Source organism: Lolium rigidum, chromosome 3 (genome assembly GCF_022539505.1).
Source record: "Lolium rigidum isolate FL_2022 chromosome 3, APGP_CSIRO_Lrig_0.1, whole genome shotgun sequence".
Taxonomy (NCBI): domain Eukaryota; kingdom Viridiplantae; phylum Streptophyta; class Magnoliopsida; order Poales; family Poaceae; genus Lolium; species Lolium rigidum.
Window position 1 is genome coordinate 42,007,255 of NC_061510.1, and position 25,355 is coordinate 42,032,609.

The 25,355-nt window shown below is 40.9% G+C and overlaps 1 protein-coding gene and 1 pseudogene across 1 annotated transcript; both read left to right on the forward strand.

The window, feature by feature from the left end:
• The first annotated feature begins 132 nt into the window (after positions 1-132).
• On the forward strand, positions 133-4,274 carry LOC124701497 (annotated as a pseudogene).
• Positions 4,275-5,311: 1,037 nt separating this feature from the next.
• LOC124701499 (protein NRT1/ PTR FAMILY 8.3-like) lies at positions 5,312-24,956 on the forward strand. Its single transcript, XM_047233572.1, has 7 exons — positions 5,312-5,394; positions 21,172-21,706; positions 21,922-22,023; positions 22,480-22,579; positions 22,674-22,891; positions 23,127-23,683; positions 24,082-24,956. Exons 3-7 carry the CDS (start codon positions 21,949-21,951, stop codon positions 24,896-24,898), a joined length of 1,767 nt encoding a protein of 588 aa, XP_047089528.1. The 5' UTR covers positions 5,312-5,394; positions 21,172-21,706; positions 21,922-21,948; the 3' UTR covers positions 24,899-24,956.
• The last annotated feature ends 399 nt before the right edge of the window (positions 24,957-25,355 follow it).

The following is a 25,355-nucleotide window of genomic DNA, read 5'->3' on the forward strand; positions in this document are numbered from 1 at the left end:
GGTCTCGAATTAAACGGGTTATTATCTATAGCTATAATTCGCTGGAGAGTCTCATTCTATCTAACAATGTATAGCCAAGGGAGGGATAACCATCCATGTATGCAGCGTAAATTACCAATCTGCCGCGCTAGATTAATCAAGTAACAAAGCTGGGGAGCAATAGGAACTTTTGTTTCGTGTCCACACTGAACTAGTGCGATAAATAAATAGGAGAAAATTATTGGACCTGAGTGAAAAAAAACAAACCAAACACTCTGGAGCCAGGACTCAGCGGTCAAACCCAGCCCAACACAATACTCCCCGATACGCAGTTTCTTGATTGCTCTTTGCAGATTCGATCTCCGCCAGGGAGACTCTCCATGGACGCTGCAGAATACAGGAGATCACTGGTCCAAGAGGACGGGGATCATCAGCCGCTCCTTCTTCCTTCTCTGGTAAACTCTTCCACTCTTATATTTTTTTCTGAATTTCCATTGCACAGACTACTGTTCATCCTAGTTAGTTCTAGCCTGTAGAGTTAACTTGCAATCCTCTCAAGAGCAAACTGAGAAATCCTTTATCCTATTGGCTTCTCCAGTCCAAAGTCCCAACTGATACTTCAGAGTAAGCTGATGCTATCTCCCGAGCTAGTTCTTGCTTCGGTGATGTTGAAAATTTGACTGACGCACAACGGTTCCTTCCAACGTGGAGCAGTTATCTTTAGTCCTCACATTGAGTTTAGGATTCTCAGACGAATTCCTTGTACAAAATTGCTACACTATCCCTTTTATATGTCCATGTTAGGAAAATTAATGGATGCAACCTGGTAGTACCTTTTTATTCAGTGTGTCCTTAGGTGGTTAAGAAGAAGTCTGAGTGCTGTTATTTCTTAGCAGGACGCAGGTCTTTACACAGGTGATGGATCCGTCGACATCAAAGGGCGTCCTGCAATAAGGAGCACAACAGGCAATTGGCGAGCATGCTTCTTCATCCTAGGTAACATATAGGAGTGTGTACCAACATGATTAGGGTCGGTTTGATCCAAACCAGGTGCCACTGACCATAGCTGTATTTTTGCACAAGTTCTCAAGAAAAATCAAATTGACTTCCAAATATCTTCATTGTGCTGATTTTAAATGGTTGATAAAACCAGTGCTGAGAGAGCACAAAATTTTGGCAGGCCAACATGAGTATTTACTGATTGTGGTAGGGATCTATTTTCCTTAGCAAACACATCCCTCATTGCATTGCTTTATGAAGTGACGATTACACATTTGACCCTTGGGCTGCTACCTGTTAGTGGAGATAGTATGCCAGCCTCTTGAAGTTCAAATTTACAGTTATAATATCCTTTATTTACAGGTATATGGTACTACAAAATTATAATATTGGCCAGATGGTATGAACATTTTAGAGACTAGTGTATATTTTGTATATTCAGCAATGAGGTTTGTCATGATCTAATGTTGCTAGTCTGATGATAGGGAATGAATGTTGTGAGCGTCTAGCTTACTATGGAATTTCAGAAAACCTAGCCGCGTATCTCAAAATAAATCTTCATCAGGGAAATTATCAGTAGTGACCTATTTTCCTTAGTTAGCATAGGAACGATTAAACTTCTAAACAATTTGGTGCTGCTTCGTAGATACTCCATAACAGTACACCATCTTAATAAAAAGTTAATTTAATTATAAGATCATTTATTTACATGCATATGGTAAGGAAAAGTTTTAACTCTCCTAAAGACTGTTGGTCATATGCTATGGCCTATGGTAAAGAACATTTTTGGATTGTTGTGCATATTTTATATATTCAGCAATGATGTTTGGGAAAGTTTCAATGATGCTAGTCTGGTGACAGGGAATGAGTGTTGTGAGCGTCTGGCCTACTATGGAATTGCGAAAAACCTAGTCACTTATCTAAAAGTAAAGCTTCATCAAGGCAATCTTGAAGCTGCAAGAAATGTTACCACTTGGACGGGGACATGCTATCTGACTCCCCTCATTGGAGCCATCTTAGCAGATTCTTATTGGGGAAAGTACTGGACAATTGCAGTTTTTTCGTCAGTTTATTTCATTGTAAGTAAAAGATGAAGTATCTGAACTTTCTCTACCTCTTTTGTTCATAATGCTCCATTCTGGCATAGAAATGTTGCACATTCCACTTGGCTAACTATATGAGTACTTAAATATTTGAATACATTCAGTTTGATTGTAATGAACCAAATATTTGTGCATCTGAATATCTTCAAACATCTATTTTAATCGTGTGTCACCCTTTTGAATGAAGGGTCTGGCTGTTTTAACGCTTTCAGCATCAGTTCCAGCGCTCCAACCACCTTCATGTTTGGGATCTGTTTGTCCAGAAGCAAGCTTACTTCAGAATGGCGCATTTTTCCTGGGTCTCTATATGGTTGCCCTAGGGACTGGAGGGATTAAACCTTGTGTATCATCCTTTGGAGCTGATCAATTTGATGACAGTGATCCAACAGAGAGAGTAAAGCAGGGTTCCTTCTTCAATTGGTTCTATTTCTGTATAAACACCGGTGCATTTGTATCGGGCACTGTTATTGTTTGGATACAAGATAACTCAGGTTGGGGAATTGGATTTGCCATTCCCACTGTATGTATGGCATTGGCTATTGCTAGCTTTTTTTCAGCCTCAAATATATATAGATTTCAAAAACCTGGTGGGAGTCCACTTACAAGAGTGTGCCAGGTCGTTGTCGCAGCGTTCCGTAAGTGGCATGTCGAAGTGCCACATGATGCTTCTCTTCTATATGAAGTTCATGGTCAAAATTCAGCAATAGAGGGAAGCCGGAAGCTTGAGCACACAAGCGAATTTGAGTAATTATCTTCCTTATTCTACATCTTTGCCTTACTTTTAGTGTCATTTGTTGATGTATTTATAGAACAACAAGAGTTATTTGCAGTAGTAATGTAGACACTTCATGTGATACAACCTTTAGTAAGGTTTCAGTTTGAGGTTCGTCGAAAATGAATACATAAATGCAACAAAAGGAATATGGATAGGGGCAGACATGTCAAAATGTATGGCAGTAGTTCATAGTACGCACTAGGTACACAATACCGTAGGAGCATAAATTTTTTTACTACTTTATTTAGAAAATGGAAGCTTTCTTACCCCCGGCCTCTGCCTCATTGATGCATATAATCATAATTATTGCACTGCATCGTAGATGCATATACCCATAGTTATTGTATAATGGGTTTTACTGCTGTGGTAACATCAATCTGATAAATCCCAGGATAATGACCGACTATTGTTTTTTTGGATGTGATACTCACCTTTCTCCCAGTGTATTATTTCTACTTAATCATTTGGTGGTATGATTATTATAGGATTTCATCTATCTCCCTTTTGCATAGATTCCTTGACAAGGCTGCCATCATCTCAGCTGCTGATGCCAAAAGTGACCTTTTTGCCAACCCATGGAGAGTATGCACAGTCACCCAGGTGGAAGAACTGAAGATCCTAGCAAGAATGTTCCCAGTTTGGGCGACTACTATCATATTCAGTGCGGTGTATGCTCAGAATTCCATCTTCGTAGAGCAGGGAATGGTTCTTGACAAACGGGTTGGATCTTTCAATATTCCTCCTGCATCCCTCTCGACTTTCGACGTAATCAGTGTCATGATCTGGATTCCAATTTATGACCGTGTTCTCATACCCATAGCTAGGAAGTTCACTGGAAGGGAAAAGGGTTTCTCTGACTTACAGCGGATTGGAATTGGATTGGTCCTGTCCATTGTGACAGTGGCATGTGCAGCTCTTGTTGAGTTGAGGCGCCTAGAAATTGCCAGGTATGAAGGTCTTATCCATGAGAATGTTGCTGTTCCAATGAGCATTCTTTGGCAAATACCACAGTATTTCTTTGCGGGTGCTGCCGAGGTCTTCACTGCTATAGGTCAACTTGAGTTCTTCTACGATCAGGCCCCGGATGCCATGAGGAGTTTATGTGCTGCATTTGCACTCATTACAGTTTCAGCTGGAAGCTACTTAAGCTCAATCTTATTGACCTTAGTGTCATACCTTACAACTCAAGGAGGAGATCCTGGATGGATCCCAGATAACTTGAATGAAGGCCATCTTGACCGTTTCTTTTGGTTGATTGCGGGGATCAGCTTTGTTAATTTTTTTGGTTTACATTGGTTGCGCAATGAGATACAAATATAAGAATGTGTGATGGTTATAGTTTCTTGTAATTTGAAATTCCGTATTCATGAAGCGATGCATTATATTGACTAGACTAAGTCCACAAGAAAATGACTTGCAGTTGGGTTTCTTTTGCAATTCTCTTGGTGCTTTATTATAGATGAGAAGTTGATTCTTTGGTGATTAGGTTTTGTATGATATTGGTACCACCAGAGTTATAGGTACTAGCAGTCATCAACATAACATGATAGAAGATCAACCTACAAGCTGAACAACAAGCACCTCTAGCTGATTGTATGCACCTGATATCGACATGCGTGCTGATAAGACACTACAAACATCATTAATGTTGATGGTGCAGTTTGCTATTCCCAGCGAGAGCGAGTTTAGATTGACCATTTTGTTAGACCTGATCACAGCATACGAGCAAAGGTCCTTCTTCGAGTGCCATGCTATTTTGGGGGGTCTGTTCTACAAGGGGTTGGGGATTTATCCCCGGCTCCCCGCTAAGGATTGCAGCAATGAAAAAATAGATGCCATCGGGTTAGTCCGAAGATGTTCTCAGATTTATTTTTATTTTTAGCCCATATGTTCAATCCTGATGTGGCATCCTTTTCGACAAAATTTTGACTCTGAGTATTGAATGCTGAGACTCGGAAGTTTTGATCTGCCTTCTCAAATAGTCAAAAGTCAAAACAACATGTCTGTCGCATCTTCTTCTTGTACAACAGTCCGACCTTGCCTTGTTTGTCCGGCCAAATCAATGAGCAGTGTTTGATGCAGCGAATTAAACAGATTTAGGCCACGATGCTACCGGGGCAATCATAGTGACCTCTGTCAGCGCCCGGCCTGCCATTGTGCTCCATGGATGTCAAGCCGCTGCACTGTTAGGTCCGCAATCCAACAACCAGCTGGCACATCATTTGGTGAGATGTTTCTTTCTTGCATCTAAAAGCCTGTGCACCAAAGCTGTGGAGACAACGACGTTGTACTTCAGTTGGAGCCGACGAAAGAGGAATTGCGAGAAAAAGAGGAGAGAAAGGAAAGTTAAAATCCAACGTTCATAGCTCATAGGGACTACTATGCCCAAGCCAAATGTTAAACATGGGCTTATCTTAACTATATTTTGGTGATCTAAAACTATATTTTTTTTTTTTGAATGTCGCAGGAGGAACGGATGGAGAAGAAACTCATCGCCCTTTTAATTTGAGAAGAGCAAGTGACGGCCTGAAAACTCAGGTGGGCAAGAGCATCTCTAACTGATCCCATATAATCGTTACATGTAATATCCCAGCATTTGAGGTTACAAAAATAGAGGAAACAGGTGTGTGCATTGCATACATGCATAGAAAATCTGGGGAATTTTCGCGCTTTAAAGTAAAACTGTCACAGTAACTGAAGTTTCACTTGACCTTGGTGGAATTGAAGTAGCTCATCAAGTCAAGTGCTATAAACCTCAGTGTGACCTTTGTTAAAACCTGTTTTGGGTAGAGATGATTTGATCTAAGGGGTTAGATCAAATGGAATCAACACCAACACAAGCTGATCATTAAACCCTAGAGATAGGAGAAGCCTATAACCATCAAATAGATAATAATCAAACTCTAAGTTATTAACACTTAAAAGTTAAGAAACTACACTTGGGGTATAATTGAATTCACTTTAAAATTAATTACCAAATATGGTAAAACACAAGGACCTAAGTGCATAAAAGCCCCACATTCTTATTTTAAGCATAACTATTTAAATATGTGGAATATCACAAAACTAAATTCATTTACATTACGAATTATATTTCAAACTATTTGAATAAAATAAACTATGAGTACTTTGAAACTCATATGATCATGCCTTGGTGAAATCAAATATCATCATTCAAAATTGGGGTATAATCCTTATCTTTGACATTTTGATCCCAATAAGGATATAAATACCACCACATATGATATAGTGACTCAACCACAAGCATAAAATCATTCACAAGATATTTAGTAACAAAAGCCACTTGGCTATCCAAAAATAAATCACATGAGAGGATAATCTCAATACCACATAGGATGAAAATATCTACATAGCTTGAATCCTAAGCTATGCCACCTCATGCTTAAAGGATTGCTATGAATGAGAGCATGACAACCAAGCACCTTACTCATCAAATTAAAGCAAGAGTCATCCACCCATGTGTCATGATATTAGAGCATGCCCAAGCCTATAAAAGGAACCCTCTACCTCATTCATCTCATCATCTTGCACCATGATGCAAGAAGACCAACACATTGAGCCACTCCATAAAATAGTTAGGATCAAGATGAAGCAGCTAGGAGGTGGAGGCATGCCACAAGATGCGGGTTTATCAGATTTCCTGAAGAACAAGCTACAGAAGCTAGCAAGGTAGAATTCTTAGGCAAACCACATATTTAGTTAATCACATCATCATTCCTTGAGTAGAACCTTAGATTATAATCCAAGTCCTTGTGGAGTGAGAGGGGTAATTGGTAAAACCATATCTAAATATTTCTAGTAATAACTTAGGAAGCCAAACCTTGATCATTATAAATTGTGTAGTGATCATAAACCCTAAGAACTTGAAGTAGAAGATATAAGCTCATAAGTAAAGCTTAGAGTTAAAGCCTATAATATATATGGTGAGAAACCATTCATCATTATCACCAAAGTTAACTATAAAAAGAATTATAGCTACTTTAGTTACTTTAACAATAGATTAAGAATATAAAAGAAATCTATTGGTATAAGATAAAACCAATTCTCAAGTCCTTAGTAACTAAAGGAGAACCTCAACTATTAAGCAAGTAACCACCTTATCATGGTTAGGGGAGATTAAACCCTAGCATATGCAATATGGTGTCATCCCATCCCTACAAACTAAAATGATATCTCAACCCTAGTTTATCACTATGGTGATCATAATTTAAACCCATGCCATAATTGAGATTCAAGTCAATAGCCATTAGGTAAATATCATTAGAACCCTAATGGTTCATTAATTAAATCCAATGTTCAATTATAAAACATAAGAGTCACCTAATGCTAAGTCCTATAATTAAACTATGTGTGGTGATCAACCACATATCATTGTAATTAAGATCAAACCATGATGAGAGTAGAATTACTCTAGGCAAATCAAAGTGTTAATAGACCATAACACTAAAGCTAACCTTGAAATTGGGTTATCATCAACCCTATAAAACCATAATCAATAAGTGCTCACATGAAATAATATGCAAGTGATTAATTCTTCAAATAGAAAACAAATCTTAATAACAACCTCTAAGATACTTGGAGTATAATTATTAACTCTAACCATTCCAAAAGGGAGTAGTATTCCAAATGGAAAAGGAAATTAAAATGAATACTAAATTCTTGTTTAATTAAAATTTGCAACAAGGCTCACATATAATTATGTTTATGCAAAAACAATACAGTAATACAATGATCCTTGTAGTAAATCTCATGAAAACCAAATTGATAAACACCTGCAAAACAGACAAGAATTCAAATTTGAATGAAAACCAGAATTCAAAAACAAGAAATAAAAACAGAAAAGAAAAAGAGAAAAACACCTTACCTGGCTTACCTGGCCAAGGAGCCCAGTCTGCAGCCCAGCAACCAAGCCCCGCAGCAACCCAGCAGTAGCCCACCCACACGGCCCAACGCCAGCCCGAATACCCTTTCGATAAAAAAATAAAGGGTGGAGCTCGTCCTCATCCTCTCCCCCGCATGGTCGACAGCACGACGCCGTGCTCGTCTTCGTCACGGCGCTGGCGAGCTCTCCTTCACCGGCAGCGTGACGAGGCTCGCCTCGAGCCGTATAAAGGCCGCAACGAACCCTAGCCCCCGAAGTTCTTCCTCCTCTGCCTAATTTTCTTCCCAGACGAAACCCTAACCGGCCCGGCCATCGACCATCGCCGCCGATGTAGACCTCCTCGAGCCACGCCGTGGACACCGTCGTGATCGCCGTCCTCGACTTGCTCTGCCTGCACCAGGAATCGAGCCGGCGCGTCCTAAATCAACCTCGCCGAGGTCATGTTTTCCGACGGCCGGAGCCATGAATTCCGGCGACTCAGGCTCGCTCCGACCTCACCGTCAAGCCTGGAGTAAACCTCGGTGAGCCATGCGAGCCTCATAGCACTCACGCCTCGCTTGATTGCTCTCCGTAGTGCCGCCGCGTCGTTAGCCCGTGAGCACCGCCGCCGCACCTCGCCGCCGGGCACACTCCGGTGACCATTTGGTGGCGGCGACACCACCGCAGGGTTCCTCTCGTCGCCCTCGTTCGATTAAGCACGCCCACAGCCCCACGGGAGCACCCTATCGCCGGCGTCAACCACCACTGGCCGCCGGTGAGGCACAAGGTTGCCACATCGATGCCTGCGTGGCAGCCACCGTGGCAATGGCCCACTGGCCAGTGGCTGTGTGTATCCTGTCTCGGGTAGATTTAGTATTTTTAGTTTAAAATTCAAATTCAATAAACATCTGCAACTTCAAATGAATTTAGAAAATTCAATTTAAGTCAGAAAAATATAAATAAGATATCAAAATTCTTAGAAAAGAAAATCCTATCCAATAAAAATATAATATGAAATTTTTATTTTTAATAAAAATTTAATTGTTTTAAACTTAATAATTAAGCCTTTTCTTTTATTCTTTATTGAATTACAATTCAATAATTAGGAAAATTCTCCAAAATTAAATAAAGCCAGTAAATAAATAAAGAAAACATTAAAACTAATTTTCTTTATTTATTAAATCCTTATTAGAAGGATTTAAACCCTAATTAAGAATTATCTTAATCCATTATTGAAAATTAATAAAATACCAAATCCAATATTATTATTTCAAAGTTATTAATAACTTCAAATTTATTAATGAAGTTATTAAATTATGAACTAAATAGTAATTATGCAACCCTAGTTCCATAAGGAAGAAAACTAGGAACTCATCATTTCATGTGAAACCCAAAACCCTAATGCAATTAGGAACCCTAAATCCATTACTTGATATGAACCCTAAGTTGTTCCCAAACCTAAACCCTTAGTAACATGTGATCATGTTACTTCATTAGTAATCATAGATTCATATCTAGCAACTAAATACTAGTTCAAATCCACATAAAATATGGGAACCCTATCACTACTAATTAGCATCCCATGTGTTCATCTTCATCGTAACTAAATAATCAAGTAGGGTTAACCAAGTGCAAACCCTAGCTTACACTACCAAAACCATCATCTTTAAGTAACCATCCTTAATTAGCATCACACCACTATGATGAACTCTAATAGCATTTATGCCCAATATTTATCATTACATTCCATACTCCACTTAAACCTACTAGTGTGAGATAATTATGAACCATCCTATTTAGGAACCAAACATTCTTTACTTAGTGAATCCAAAGGTAAACCTTAGGCAACCACAACCTTAATTGTAATACTTCTTATTACTTAAGAAGTATGTTCTTCAAAAGTTATTCTTTTGAAGAAAATAAGGAACCATCATCCACCCTATCTAACAGGATCTATAAACCCTAGCCAATTATCACCAATAAGGTATACCACCTTGATAGCAACTATTGGTAATTAGGATGCCTAGGCTTAACTCAAACTTACAAGCCCTAGGTGTTGATGAATCCAACCTTGTTGGGATCCATCTAATACTTACTCCAACAACTACATGAAACCATAGTCAACCATAGAACCCCCAACTTAATTATCATACTTGTCCTTTATTAAAGAATATGTTCTTCAAAAGTTATTCTTTTGAAGTATATAATAATCAATCATTAACCATGACATATAGTGCTAAAACCAACCACTATTCATTACATGTTAGGATTTTACCAAATGTTATCGTTGTGTGCTATTAATGCTATTATTATGATATATTGCAGCACATGTTTAGGATACCATGTAACCACACCTGAATAAGAACCTTGTATGAGAATCATTCTAAAAGTGCAATGATACGTCCAAAACGTATCTACTTTCCCGAACACTTTTGCTATTGTTTTGCCTCTAATTTGTGTATTTTGGATGCAACTAACACGGACTAACGCTGTTTTCGACAGAATCTGTTCCGGTGTCTCGTTTTTGTGCAGAAATCCAACTTTCGGGAAAAACCTCGGGATTTTGACGAAACGGCCTATTTTCCCAGAATAATGATGGAGCCGAAGGACAATTGAAGTGGAGGCCCGAGGGCCCCACACCACATGGCGGCGCGGCCCGGGGGGGCCGCGCGGCCATGTGGTGTGGCCCCTCGGCCGGCCTCCGACGCCCCCTTCGGACTACTTATTCGCCTCGACCTAAAAACGCACGGAGAGAAGTCGAAGTCGCCGTAAACCCTCCGTAACGCCGCCACATCGCGAAACTCCGTCGCGGGAGCCGAAGTCTCCGTTCGGCACTCCGCCGGACGGGAATTGGAGGAGATCATCACCGCCATCACCGCCAACGCCTCTCCATCAACCAGCAATGTTTCCCCCATCCATGTGTGAGTAATTCCCCCGCTGTAGGCCGAAGGGGATGGTAGGGATTGGATGAGATTGGTCATGTAATAGCATAAGATTGTTAGGGCATAGTGCCTAGTGTCCGTAGATGGTACTTTTATGATATTGTTGCAACTTGTTATGCTTAATGCTTGTCACTAGGGCCCGAGTGCCATGATCTCAGATCTGAACATGTTATTATTTCATCATGATATTCGTTGTTTATGATCTTACCCGCAAGTTGTATACACATGTCGCTGTCCGGAACCAATGGCCCCGAAGTGACGAAATCGGGACAACCGGAGGGAATGGCGATGATGTGAGGATCACATGTGTTCACGGAGTGTTAATGCTTTGCTCCGGTACTCTATTAAAAGGAGTACCTTAATATCCAGATAGTTTCCCTTGAGGCCCGGCTGCCACCGGCTGGTAGGACAAAAGATGTTGTGCAAGTTTCTCATTGCGAGCACGTACGACTATAATTGGAACACATGCCTATTGATTGATTAGTACTTGGATACCGTTTTATTATTATCTGCAAATGCCCTGCTATGATTGTTACATGAGTTTCTCTCATCCATGCAACGCCCGTCATCCGTCCCCGTGCCTACAGTATTTTAATCCTGCTGTTTACTAAAATCACTACTGCTGTCTTTGTTACTCGCTACTCGTTATTTCACTCATCGCTACGCTATAAAACTCGTCACTATCGATAAACTCTTGCGAGCAAGTCTGTTTCCAGGTGCAGCTGAATTGACAACTCCGCTGTTAAGGCTTTCAAATATTCTTTGTCTCCCCTTGCGTCGAATCAATAAATTGGGTAATACTTCCCTCGAAGACTGTTGCGATCCCCTATACTTGTGGGTCATCAAGACTATTTTCTGGCGCCGTTGCCGGGAGCATAGCTTTATTTGGAAGTTCACTTGGATTGATATTGTTCGCTGCAAATTCTCCATCATGGGTAAACCTCGCGATACTAAGATCGCCATATTACCATCCACTACAAGAAAAGGTACAATTCCGAGTACCTCCGCTACACTTGATTCACCATCCGTGATTGATAAACTTGTTTCACCGCCACATGCTTCGCATGCGGGTACATCTCGCTGAATCCGAACACTCTCATAATACCGATAATATTTCTGCTGTGCTTGATGATAGTGGTTCATTGGGAACTTTTCTAGATGCTTCCATTGCTAGGTCTAGACAAATTGAAAATGCTGAAACTCCCGATGTTACTACACCCGTTAATTCACCCGAACTTGAATACTCTAGTGATGATCTTGATGAAGATTATGTGGAACTTGATGATGATTTTATTGAAAAATGCAATGCTACTACCGATGCAAGAAAAATTAAAAAGTTGCTTGCAGTAACATACCGTTAGATATAAACTCGTCTCCCGATCCTAAATTTGCCACATCTCCTATAAACATTAGGGATAAAGATTATGATTTTTCTCTTGATCTATCTCATATAGCTATTGTTGAGAAAACACCTTTCCGTGGTACCGAAAAAGAAAGTGCTTGTTGAACACATGACCGAGTTATCTACCTTGAGTAGCTTGTTTTCTGATGATGTTAAGAAGCGTACTTACTTTGTTGCTAAAATATTTCCATTCTCATTGAAAGATGACGCTAAAACTTGGTATAATAATTTGCCACCTAGTTCTATTAAAAGTCCAAAAGAATTGCTTGCTGTTTTCTTTCGGAAATATTTTCCTGCTAGTGCTCAACATGCTCGCTTTGCAAAGAGTTTATAGTTTTGATCGGGGAGATGAAGAGAAATTGCCCGAGGCTTGGGCAAGATTTTGCTCTCTTATTAGAGCTTTGCCCGACCATGATTTAGAAAAGCATGAATTACTTGATATATTTTATAGTGGACTAACCATTGATTCTAGGGCATACCCGGATAGTTGTGCTGGTTGTGTTTTCGGAAAAGAACTCCGGACGACGCCGAAGAATTATTGGCTAAAATAGGCCGGAATTATGATGATTGGAATACGCCCGAACCAACTCCAACGCCAATAGTGAAGAAGAGGGGTTTAATTAAATTGAATGATGAAGATATGAGGGAAGCCAAGAAGTCTCTCAAGGAGAAAGGTATTAAATGCGAAGATGTGAAAAATCTACCTCCTATAGAAGATATATGTGAGATAATTCCCCCTTCATCCATGATTGAGGTAAACTCCCTTCAACGCTTTACTAGGGAAGATATTCCGTATTCGAAACCTCCCTGCACAATGCTTAGATGAGTTTGATAATTATATTGTTAAGCAAGAAAATTTTAATATGAGAGTAGAGAATCATTTAATGGAAAATTCTCAAGCTATTAGTGAATTGCATGGTATTGTGGAGAGAACCTCCAATGATGTTAAGATGCTTGTTAAACATTTTCAAATGATTCAAACTCAAATTGATCAACTCACTAAAGTGCAAAATGACTTGTTAGGGAATAATTCTAAAGAGAAACATGCTTATGAAGTAACAACTAGAGGTGGTGTCTCTACCCAGGATCCTCTATATCCCGAAGGGCATCCCAAAAGAATTGAACAAGATTCTCAACGCATTGAACCTAGTGCTCATTCTAAGAAGAAAAAGAAAAAGAAACATAAAAATGTTATAGAATCCTCTGAACCTGTTAATGATCCTAATAGTATTTCTATTTCTGATGCTGAAACTGAAAGTGGTAATGAACATGATAATGATAAAGATAATGATAAGAATGATACTCCGGATAAAGAAGAGGTAGAAGAAGAACCTGAAAAGCATGCTAAGAATAAAAAGTACACTAAAGAAGATTTTATTGCTGAGAAACATGGTAATGAAAGAGAACCTTGGGTGCAAAAGCAAATGCCTTTTCCTGCTAAGAAACTAAAATCAAAGGAAGAAGAACACTATAATAAATTTTGCGATTGGATGAAACCTTTATTCTTGCAAATCCCTTTGATCGATGCTATTAAATTGCCACCTTATTCAAAGTATATGAAAGATATTGTTACTAACAAAAGGAAAATCCCCAATGAGGAAATTTCCACTATGCTTGCTAATTACTCTTTCAATGGCAAAATTCCAAAGAAGTTGGGCGACCCGGTATACCTACTATTCCTTGTTCTATCAAGAATAATTATGTTAAAACTGCTCTATGTGACTTGGGAGCCGGTGTTAGTGTTATGCCTTTTTCTCTTTATAAGAGACTTTATCTAGATAAGTTGATACCTACTCGATATATCTTTGCAAATGGCTGATAAATCTACTTGCTATTCCTGTTGGTATATGTGAGAATGTTCCCGTTCAAGTTACTACTAATCGCTTGATATTAACTGATTTTGTTGTGTTGGAAATGCTCGAAGATGATAATATGTCTATTATTCTTGGGAGACCTTTTCTTAACACCGCAGGGGCTGTTATTGATTGCAACAAAGGAAAGGTTACTTTCAATGTTGATGATAGGGAACATACCGTTTATTTCCCTAAGAGGATTGAGAAAGCGTGTGGAGTTAATACTATTTCTAATGTGAGAACTATCAAAGTGGGAACTATTGATTGTCCTATATATGAGCCTAAAGAAGAATATCAAACTCTCGTGATTGGATCCATATCAATACAATTCAAGGTAACATGATTGATTTGAGGTTTATTTCTTCTTATGCTATGTAAAATTTATTTGGTGGCAAGACTTGATCAACCTTGTTAACAAATACTTTTTATATGCATAGAGGAGGTAAACAACATATCTTTCTTCTTCCACTTGCTCTAGTTGCTGTAGCATTTTTAATTTGCAAAGTTCTTTAGTTATTTGAAGATTTCAAAATTTTTCCTGGCCAGTAATAATAAACTTAATACCCAGAAAATGTGCATTTTTCAAAGTTTTCAAAAATTCGCGAAAATTATACCGTTGGTCCTATTTTTCGACGAGCCACCCGGAGTACCGAGAGGATGACCTGTGGGGCACCGTAGGGCGCCACACCACCGGCCGGCGCGGCCAAGGAGGTGGCCGCGCCACCATGTGGTGTGGGCTCCCTCCGCCCCACTTCGTCATCTCTTTCGCCCGAAACAGTCTCTCTCCCGAAAAAACTCGTACCAAGTTCATCTCTCTCGCGTTTTTGCTCCGGAGCTCCGCATTTTTCGATCTCTTTGCTCAGCCCAGTTTCGTGTCGAAATTTGGCACATTTGCTCTTCGGTATGTGACTCCTCCACCCATCCAAGTAGAATTTCATTTGGTTGAGTATATCTTGAATATTTTGCTGCTGTAGGTAACATGTTTAGTGAGCTTGCATGCTTGTTCTAAGTGGTAGAAACTAGTTTTGATGCATGTTTAGTACTCTAGCAAGTTCCTATGGTAGTTTCCCTCAATTTTATGTCACCAAATCAAATTTTTATGTTGGTTGTTGAAATTTCAGAAAATGGAATGGAATAGATATCACTTGAACCAGACAAGAGTTGGAAGTCCAACAAGTTATGATAGTCAATCGTGAAGAGGGAGTATACCCCTCTTACTACCCGTGCGCGGATTTCATGAGAAGCGCGGGGATATTTGAAGATGTTCAAACTCTAATTTCTCGTGCAGGGCTGAGTGACTTTGTGGAAGGAGAGCCGAGACAATATGTAAAATTAACTATGGCTTTTGTGCAGGACTTCAAGTTTAATTGGTCGCGATCTAACCCCACGGTCCAGTATAAAATTTACAATAAAACTGTCAACTTGCCATTTAGTGCTTTTTGTGCAGCAATTAGAATACCGCAATGGGGGTCGTGCGAGAAGATAAGGGGATCGCCGCAAGAACTCTCGGATCTTTACAAGATGATTTGCGATGGAAGGAGTTTCTCAGGTGAAAGTGAAGGGGCACTGGATGCACACATAGAGAGAGGAGGCCAACATGCAAGAGACGACACGGAGGTCGAGGAGCACCTCGACTCATCATCCGATGCAGCAAGTTCCTCGCATCAACATGGTGGATATGCGGAGCCTCCACGCTTTTCTTCTGCGCAGGAGCTTTACTATGACTACTCCATGGACTACCCATCGGCGAGGAACAACGACCCTCGTTGGGGTTGAACTCCACTTAGGCCAAAAGCCTAAGCTTGGGGGGAGGTATACCGGCATCACTCATTCTTTGCATATTATGGTTGCTGGATACTTGTACATACTTGTTTTGTTCGTTTGAGTGGTTTTCTAATGAGAGGAAGATGATATTTGGGGAAGTGCTGCCTGAAAACAGATTCTGGAACGTTACTGTAAAAATCGTCAAAAATAGCCAGGGCGTCATTTTGAGCTGCCAATTTTTGTGCAGGTTCCCCAGGTTGTTATCTAACTTTCATTAGTTGAACACTTTTCGATCTGAGCAACGTAAGATTTTTGTTAAAATCGATTTCTGTACTGCTGTCAGGTTTTGGCAGATTTCTGCCATCTCGTTTTCTCGTGTTTCTTTTAGTTTGTTATTTCTTGTTTTTGCTTTGTTTCCTTTCCAAAACGCAAAAAGACCAAAAATATTTCTGTTGTTTCTCTTCACCATTTGTTTGCTTTGGTTTCTTGCATTTGTTTCGCTTCATTTGCTATTGCTAGTTTGCTATAAGAAAACCCAAAAAGATTTTGCTTTGTTTGCTTGTTTCCTCTTGTTCTTATTTGCAAGTTGAAAACACCAAAAATATTTGCTGTTCTTCTTTGGTTTGTAAAGTTCATCTTGAGTTCAATGGTCTTCGGTGGCTGGAGCGTGGTTTTCATTTCATATTATCCAAGCTGCACAAGTGAAAAGGCAATAATGACGATCTACGACAATCCGATTGTGGTGAGAGGTCTGGTATGAACTCTATTTGTTTTCATTTTTGTACATATACTCATCCATGTGAGCATGCTTAGTTGGTTCATGTGAGGTATATGTTATTTGAGAAAGTCTAGTAGTTTATGATCTCTCATGTTTAGCTCCAATCTATTAATATGAGTAGCATGTCATGGATGTTTGCTTGCATTGTTTTATTCATAAGTAAGTATGGCATTGTGGTATCCTCCTCCGAATAATTCATTTATATCGACTTGGCACATGCTCACGCATGCTATGACTGAACAAAAAGTCAATTAAGCCTCGATGATCTATATTGCTTCGTAGTTCTTGTATCACTTTTATGCCTCCGTTAATTTATTTTGCCGCAAGCATGATTATGACGATTCTTGCTCTCTTGATTTGTCGCTCCCTAGTCTTTTGCTAGCCTTCACTTGTACTGAGCGGGAACGCTGCTCGTGCTTCCAAACACCTGAAAACCAAGTTGTTCCAAAAGTGTCCACCATAAATACCTATGCATGGCATTTCAAACCATTCCAAGTAAATTCTCATGCGCTACCTTTAAAACCTTCAAAATGCTTCTCAATTTGTGTTCATGTTTCATAGCTCATGAGGAAGTATGTGGTGTTTAGCTTTCAACCTTGTCATTTACTTTTGACGGACTCTCATATGGACTAGTGGCACATCCGCTTATCCAATAATTTTGCAAAAAGAGCCGGCAATGGGATTCCCGATCCCGAATTAATTAACTTAAATAGACACTCCTCCATGGTTTGTGATTGTTGGACGGCACCCGAAGGATTCGGTTAGCCATGGCTTGTGTAAGCAAAGGTTGGGGGGAGTGTCATCATAATAAAACTAAAATAAAAAGGCACTCCTTCATGGTATGTGACTGTTGGCAGGCACCCGAGGATTCGGTTAGCCATGGTTTGTGTAAGAAAGGTTGGAAGGAGTGCCACATAAATATGCAATAATTCATGGGAGCCGCTCTTGAAAGTCCGGTTGGCGAGGTAGTTAGTGTACCCATTACCATTCGTTGACAACAACAAACACCTCTCAAAATAATTTTACTCCTGATTTATAAAAATGAAAAGCTCTAGCGCATGTTAATCCCTCGCTTCCCTCGCGAAGGGTCAATCTTTTACTTTTATGTTGTGTCTCCATTATTTCTTTGAGTACTATCTTGAGAGCACAACTGTCATTCTTAGTACAATATGCTTGTCTCAAAATATGATTGATTGTGGTATAACTTTGATGCTTTTATCTTTGACAATCACTACTTCTAGTCTTTCTATGAACTCCAGAGGTGCCCGGGCGTTTATGTTTTGCCAATCAAATACAGGCAAGCGAGATACCACTTTATCATACTCTCTTATGAACATTGCAATCCTGCTTATATACATGATTCATGATGCTTATTATTAATTGTTGGTACCTCTTCATGATTGACATGGCTGTTAGATGATCTTATTTGCATGTACCTTATTATGAACTGCTCAAGTATTAGCCATATCATGAGAATATATACATCATATGAGCAAATGTGTTCGTGAAAGTTCTTTTATCGCTCAGTTGTTAACTGAATTGCTTGAGGACAAGCAATAAGCTAAGCTTGGGGGAGTTGATACGTCCAAAACGTATCTACTTTCCCGAACACTTTTGCTATTGTTTTGCCTCTAATTTGTGTATTTTGGATGCAACTAACACGGACTAACGCTGTTTTCAGCAGAACTGTTCTGGTGTCTCGTTTTTGTGCAGAAATCCAACTTTCAGGAAAAACCTCGGGATTTTGACGAAACGGCCTATTTTCCCAGAATAATGACGGAGCCAGAAGGACAATTGAAGTGGAGGCCCGAGGGCCCCACACCACATGGCGGCGCGGCCCGGGGGGCCCGCGCGGCCATGTGGTGTGGCCCCTCGGCCGGCCTCCGACGCCCCCTTCGGACTACTTATTCGCCTCGACCTAAAAACGCACGGAGAGAAGTCGAAGTCGCCGGAAACCCTCCGAACGCCGCCACATCGCGAAACTCCGTCGCGGGAGCCGGAAGTCTCCGTTCTGGCACTCCGCCGGGACGGGGAATTGGAGGAGATCATCACCGCCATCACCGCCAACGCCTCTCCATCAACCAGCAATGTTTCCCCCATCCATGTGTGAGTAATTCCCCCGCTGTAGGCCGAAGGGGATGGTAGGGATTGGATGAGATTGGTCATGTAATAGCATAAGATTGTTAGGGCATAGTGCCTAGTGTCCGTAGATGGTACTTTTATGATATTGTTGCAACTTGTTATGCTTAATGCTTGTCACTAGGGCCCGAGTGCCATGATCTCAGATCTGAACATGTTATTATTTCATCATGATATTCGTTGTTTATGATCTTACCAGCAAGTTGTATACACATGTCGCTGTCCGGAACCAATGGCCCCGAAGTGACAGAAATCGGGACAACCGGAGGGAATGGCGGTGATGTGAGGATCACATGTGTTCACGGAGTGTTAATGCTTTGCTCCGGTACTCTATTAAAAGGAGTACCTTAATATCCAGATAGTTTCCCTTGAGGCCCGGCTGCCACCTGGCTGGTAGGACAAAAGATGTTGTGCAAGTTTCTCATTGCGAGCACGTACGACTATAATTGGAACACATGCCTATTGATTGATTAGTACTTGGATACCGTTTTATTATTATCCGCAAATGCCCCGCTATGATTGTTACATGATTTTCTCTCATCCATGCAACGCCCGTCATCCGTCCCCGTGCCTACAGTATTTTAATCCTGCTTGTTTACTAAAATCACTACTGCTGTCTTTGTTACTCGCTCATCGTTATTTCACTACCGCTATCGCTATAAAGCTCGTTACTATCGATAAACTCTTGCGAGCAAGTCTGTTTCCAGGTGCAGCTGAATTGACAACTCCGCTGTTAAGGCTTTCAAATATTCTTTGTCTCCCCTTGTGTCGAATCAATAAATTGGGTAATACTTCCCTCGAAGACTGTTGCGATCCCCTATACTTGTGGGTCATCATGCAACACACCCGAAACTAATCATTACCACTCACTAATCCTAAATCATCGGGGTTAGGTCACGCTTAGAGCGATTGCATCTCATACTTATGCATTATTGCATCCTTGCCAATCTTTTAAACATCGTCCTTACCGGATGATGATGCTATTTCAGAATTTGGAGTTATTGCGTATCGAAGACCTTGCCTCGCATAATCTTGCAGTCAAGAAAGGCAAGTTCATCACTTGCTCATGTCATTTGAGTATCTTTATCAAATTACTTGCAAAGTACTATGATTATCACTATTGCATAAAAAACCAAAACCACTATTTTCATAACTATGAATATGACTATGTGGTTGGAAATGGAACCATGGATTGTGTTGATATGGTGGAGGTTCCATTGCAAGGGTTTATATCCATCTAGGATTAAACAACAAATGTCGTCCGATGATTCTTGTGCCGTAATACCCGTGTTAACCATAAGATCCGGAGTGGGACGGAGTAGTCAAAAGTGTTTCCACCTCTCATTCATCAACGGATGCGCTTTACCGTAGACACTTGTATCCGTCGGGGCAAGCGGTTGGTCTGGGAAGCCTTAAGTCCCCACGGCATAGTCCGTAGACACTTGTCGCTCGAAGAACAAGCGGTTGGCTGGGAAGCCTTAAGTCCCCACGGTATTGCGGTCTATGATGGGTTGCAGCTACCGGCGAAGGAGTTTGGTTAACGAGTCCCAAACTGTTGTCGTGGTCGGGATCCACCCGTGAGTGGGAATAATGGGACCGGCGAGGACCCAGGGTCGGGGTATGCAACAAAGGGTGGGTGTTCGAGGTAGCGGAGGAACATGATTGGCTAGACCTTATACCGGGCCTCACACCAAAGGAAGTGTGGACGGGAATATATGCCCGGTTGGCACCAAGGTTAAGATCTCTTATGGGTAAAGCAACACACCTCTGCGAGTGTAAAGAACCGTGACCTGTCACTCCCCGTTCCGGGATATGGAAGCTGCGAACGCGGCCGGAAAGGAGCTCCATGAAGTTCTAGTAAACCGGTGAAGGCTGACGGACATAGTTCTTCTGAATAAAAGCAACCTTTTGAAGAAATGATTATGAAAACCTGCATTAGTATTAGACTTTCTGGTCTAATGCCGTAGCTAGTGCATTAAACACCTCTTTCCTATAATGAACTTGTTGAGTACGCTCGTACTCATACCACTCTTAAATCCCCTGCTTAGATATGGAGGCATCAAAGGAGGATCTACAGTGCAACCCGAAGGCCGAGGAGTCAACAACTACTTCAAGGAACAAGACCTTGTCAGAGGAGTCAAACACTACATCCAACAAAGAGAAAAACCTAGATTAGCAATAGAAGGGAACTAGTTTCCTAAACCTAGCTCCTACTTAGCTAGAATCTATTCTTAGCCTCTTTAGCTAGTTAAATACTCTACAAATAGAGTTCGTGATAGGATTAGACTACGAGTCGTTCTTCTAGAGTTTATTTGCAGATTTACCTCATTGTAAAGTAGAAGGCTGTGCTGATCTTCTGTAACAGAGTCTGTATGTAATTCTATAGACATGTCTTGGCCCCGCATATGTTTCTGTTGTACCACTCTGAGCGATATAAGACTAGTGGAACGGTGTTTCATTGGTGTTATATCAGACTTGCATACTACACCATGCAGTGGTATGTCGGGTCACCACATTACAGGAGTAAAATTTTGGTTTGATCCTCTAAACCGCAGTTAGCCGGTCTTCTAAAAGGTTTAGAGGAGTAAAAAATTCAGGAGTCGGCCGCGTGGAGGAGTAAATATACTCGATCTCGACAGCAGTGAGTATAATTTTGGCTCTTCCACCTGCGCCAGTGTTCTCTCTCGCCACCCCTACGCCGCCGACCACCAAAGGCCTCTTGTGACACCCTGCACTCTCCGCCGCTCTCCCGCACCATTCACTGATAATCGACGTCGCTGGAATCAACTAGTATCTTCTTTGCTGCTATTGTGTCGATTTCTCCAATTTGATGCAAAACGGAGCCGCATCGAGCTCGATGTTGTCCAAGACGGAGCTGGTGATGGACAGAGATGCCGTAGTTCGGCCACAACAGAGCTAGCAGCGCCAGAATCGAGAGGTGGGTAAGCAAAATCCCGACTGGCGTATTTCGACCGAGGTGAGCTTGGTGTGCGACCGACGACCGATGTTGGAGTCGGATCTTCGTCCACCGAGCGTCGTCAGTCGTCTTGCAACCCGCGGGGCGGCGTTCAGCTTCGGCGCCAGCTCTAGGTGAGTTGGGGAGTGAATGTAACTTTTGGTTTCATATAAATAAAATGCACATTGAATTTGAGTTCTATACCGATAATCTGATTAGTAAATAAATAAGAGAAGAACAATAGGACCTGCCTGCAAAAAACAACTTAAGCATTGAGGAATAACGACTTGGCGGTCAAACCCAACCAAATACAGTCTGTCCTCTACCAGCTTATTGATTTGCTGTTCAGATTCGATCTCTGCCACGGAGGCCCTTCATGAACGCAGCAGAAGAGAGGAGATTACTGGTCCAAGAGGATGGAGATCATCAGGCGCTCCTTCTTCCTTCCCTGGTAAAATCTACTGTTTTTTCTTCTTCTATTTGCGAACTTGCATTGCACAGTTCATTGTAGTTAGTCCTAGCCGGTGGCTTCTGTGTAGCTGATCATCCTCCTAACTTTTTCTTGAAAGAGAATCGTTAGCTGGTAAATCCTTTACCCTCTTGGCTCAAAAGTCCAAACTAACAGGAGAAACTGCACACATTCTCCAAAAAGAAACTGGAGACAACAGGATGAAGAACGGATGCTATATATCTCCTGACGAGTGTTTCAGTTATGTTGAAATTTTGACTTACGCGCCCTTTGCTGAAATGTGCAATATTACTCTTTAGGCCTCACATGGATTTCAGGGTTATCAGAGGAATTTGTACCAAATTGCTTCATAACCTCTTCCATCTGGAAGTTAATGGATACACCTGGTACTTCTTACTCAGTGTGCGCTTCTTATTCAGTGCTGCTATTTCTTGGCAGGATGCAAGGCTTTACACAGGTGATGGGTCCGTTGATATCAAAGGACGTCCTGCAGCAAGGCGCACCACGGGCAATTGGAGAGCATGCTTCTTCATCCTAGGTAACATATATTGTTCATATGGTACAGAACATATATTGTGTATATTCTCACCAGTGAGGTTTGGCAAGTTCTAATGATGCTAGTCTGTTGACAGGGACCGAGTGTTGTGAGCGTCTGGCCTACTATGGAATTGCATGTAACCTAGTCACTTACCTCAAAATAAAGCTTCATCAAGGCAATCTTGAAGCTGCAAGAAATGTTGCCACTTGGGGAGGGACATGTTATCTGACACCTCTCATTGGAGCCATCTTAGCAGATTCATACTGGGGAAAGTATTGGACTATCGCTGTTTTCTCATCAGTTTATTTCATTGTAAGTACAAGATGGTGTAACCCAAACTTTTCTCTACCTCCGTTGTTCCAAAATGCTCCATTCTGGCATAGCGAACTAACTTGCACATTCTACTTGGTAATTATTTGTGTACTTCGAAGTTTGAATACAATATGGGTCTTGTCATATTCAGATTGATTTTTAATGCACCATAGATTCACGCATATTAATATCATCGATCATCCATTTTAATCGTGTTACACCCTTTTTACTGAAGGGTCTGGCTGTTTTAACGCTCTCAGCATCAGTTCCAGCACTTCAACCATCTCCATGTTCAGGATCTGTTTGTCCAGAAGCAAGCTTACTTCAGAATGGCTCTTTTTTCCTGGGTCTCTATATGATTGCCCTAGGGACTGGAGGAATCAAACCTTGTGTATCTTCTTTTGGAGCTGATCAATTTGATGATACTGATCCAACAGAGAGAGTAAAGCAGGGTTCCTTCTTCAATTGGTTCTATTTCTGTATAAACACCGGTGCATTCATATCAAGCACTGTTATTGTTTGGATACAAGATAACTCAGGTTGGGGAATTGGATTTGCCATTCCCACTATGTTTATGGCATTGGCTATTGCAAGCTTCCTTTCAGCCTCAAATATGTATAGATTTCAGAAATCTGGTGGGAGTCCACTTACAAGAGTGTCACAGGTCGTTACTGCTGCATTCCGTAAGTGGCATGTCCAAGTACCGCATGATGCTTCTCTTCTCTATGAAGTTCAGGGTCAATATTCAGCAATAGAGGGAAGCCGGAAGCTGGAACACACAAGTGAATTTCAGTAATTTATCTTCCTCGCTCTGCATCTTTCCTCACTTTTAGTGTTATCTGTCAATGTATTTATAGAACACCAAAAGTTATTTGCAGTACTAATGTAGGCATTGAAGTGTGATAAAATATATAGTAAGGTTTCAGTGTGAGGTTCGTGGAAAATGAATACCTCGGTGTGACAAACCAAATGCATAGAGGCAGCCATGCCAATATGTATGGCAGTAAGAGCATAATGTGTGTTACTAGTGTGGTAGTGGTAAAATTTCAGGATAAGGATGGACTATTTTTTTAATACGAAATATCACCTTTCTACCTGTATATTATTTCTGTTTGTAGTTTCCTCTTAACTGCTTTGCTGCGTGACTATTACAACATTTCAGTATTTCATTTATCTCCTCTTTTTTACAGATTTCTTGACAAGGCTGCCATCATCTTAGATGGTGATGCGAAGAGTGACCTTCTTGTAAACCCATGGAGAGTATGCACAGTCACCCAGGTGGAAGAACTAAAGATCATAGTAAGAATGTTCCCTGTTTGGGCAACTACTATTATATTCGGCGCGGTTTATGCTCAGTTTTCCGTGTTCATAGAGCAGGGAATGGTTCTTGATAGGCGGATTGGATCTTTCAATATTCCTCCTGCGTCCCTCCTAACTTTTGACGGAATCAGTGTCATGATCTGGATTCCAATTTATGACCGTGTTCTCATACCCATAGCTAGAAAATTCACTGGAAGGGAAAAGGGTTTCTCTGATCTACAGCGGATTGGCATTGGACTGGTCCTGTCCATTGTGGCCATGGCATGTGCAGCTCTTGTTGAGTTGAAGCGCTTAGAAATTGCCAGGTCTGAAGGTCTTATCCATGATAATGTTGCTGTGCCAATGAGCATTCTTTGGCAAATACCACAGTATTTCTTTGCTGGTGCTGCGGAGGTCTTTACTGCTATAGGTCAACTTGAGTTTTTCTACGATCAGGCCCCGGATGCCATGAGGAGCTTATGTGCTGCATTTGCACTCATTACGGTTTCAGCTGGAAGCTACTTAAGCTCAATCTTATTGACCATAGTGTCATACCTTACAACTCAAGGAGGAGATCCTGGATGGATCCCAGATAACTTGAATGAAGGCCATCTTGACCGGTTCTTTTGGTTGATTGCCGGGATCAGCTTTGTTAATTTTTTGGTTTACATTGGTTGTGCAATGAGATATAAATATAAGAATGTGTGATGGCTATAGTTTCTTGTAATTTGAGATTTCATATTCATGAAGCATTGCATTGTATTGACTAGACTAAGTCCACAAGAAAATGACTTGCAGTTGTGTTGTTTCTTTCTGCAAATCCGCTGGTGATTTTTTATATTATCTCCATCCCAAAATAAGTTATCCGGTTTTGTCTAGATACAGATGTGTCACACGTTTTGTGTATAAATACACCCATATTTAGAGGAAGTTGAGTGACTTATTTTTGGCCGGAGGGAATAGATTGAAAACTGATTGTTTTGTGATTAGGTTTTGTATGATATTGGTACCACCAGAGTTACACATACTATTACTATTACTAGTCATCAACAGAACATGACAGAAACCGACCTACAGGCTCGACAACCACCTCTAGCTGATTGTATGGATCTGATATCTACATGCCTGGTGATGACACACTACAAATAGCATTAATGTTGATGGT

Excerpts from the sequence above, each read along its gene's own strand:
- LOC124701499 (XM_047233572.1), top strand. The coding sequence starts at position 21,949 with ATGAACGCAGCAGAAGAGAGGAGATTACTGGTCCAAGAGGATGGAGAT. Across the intron at positions 22,024-22,479 it reads CGCTCCTTCTTCCTTCCCTG|GATGCAAGGCTTTACACAGG; the intron begins GTAAAATCTACT and ends ATTTCTTGGCAG. Across the intron at positions 23,684-24,081 it reads GAACACACAAGTGAATTTCA|ATTTCTTGACAAGGCTGCCA; the intron begins GTAATTTATCTT and ends TCTTTTTTACAG.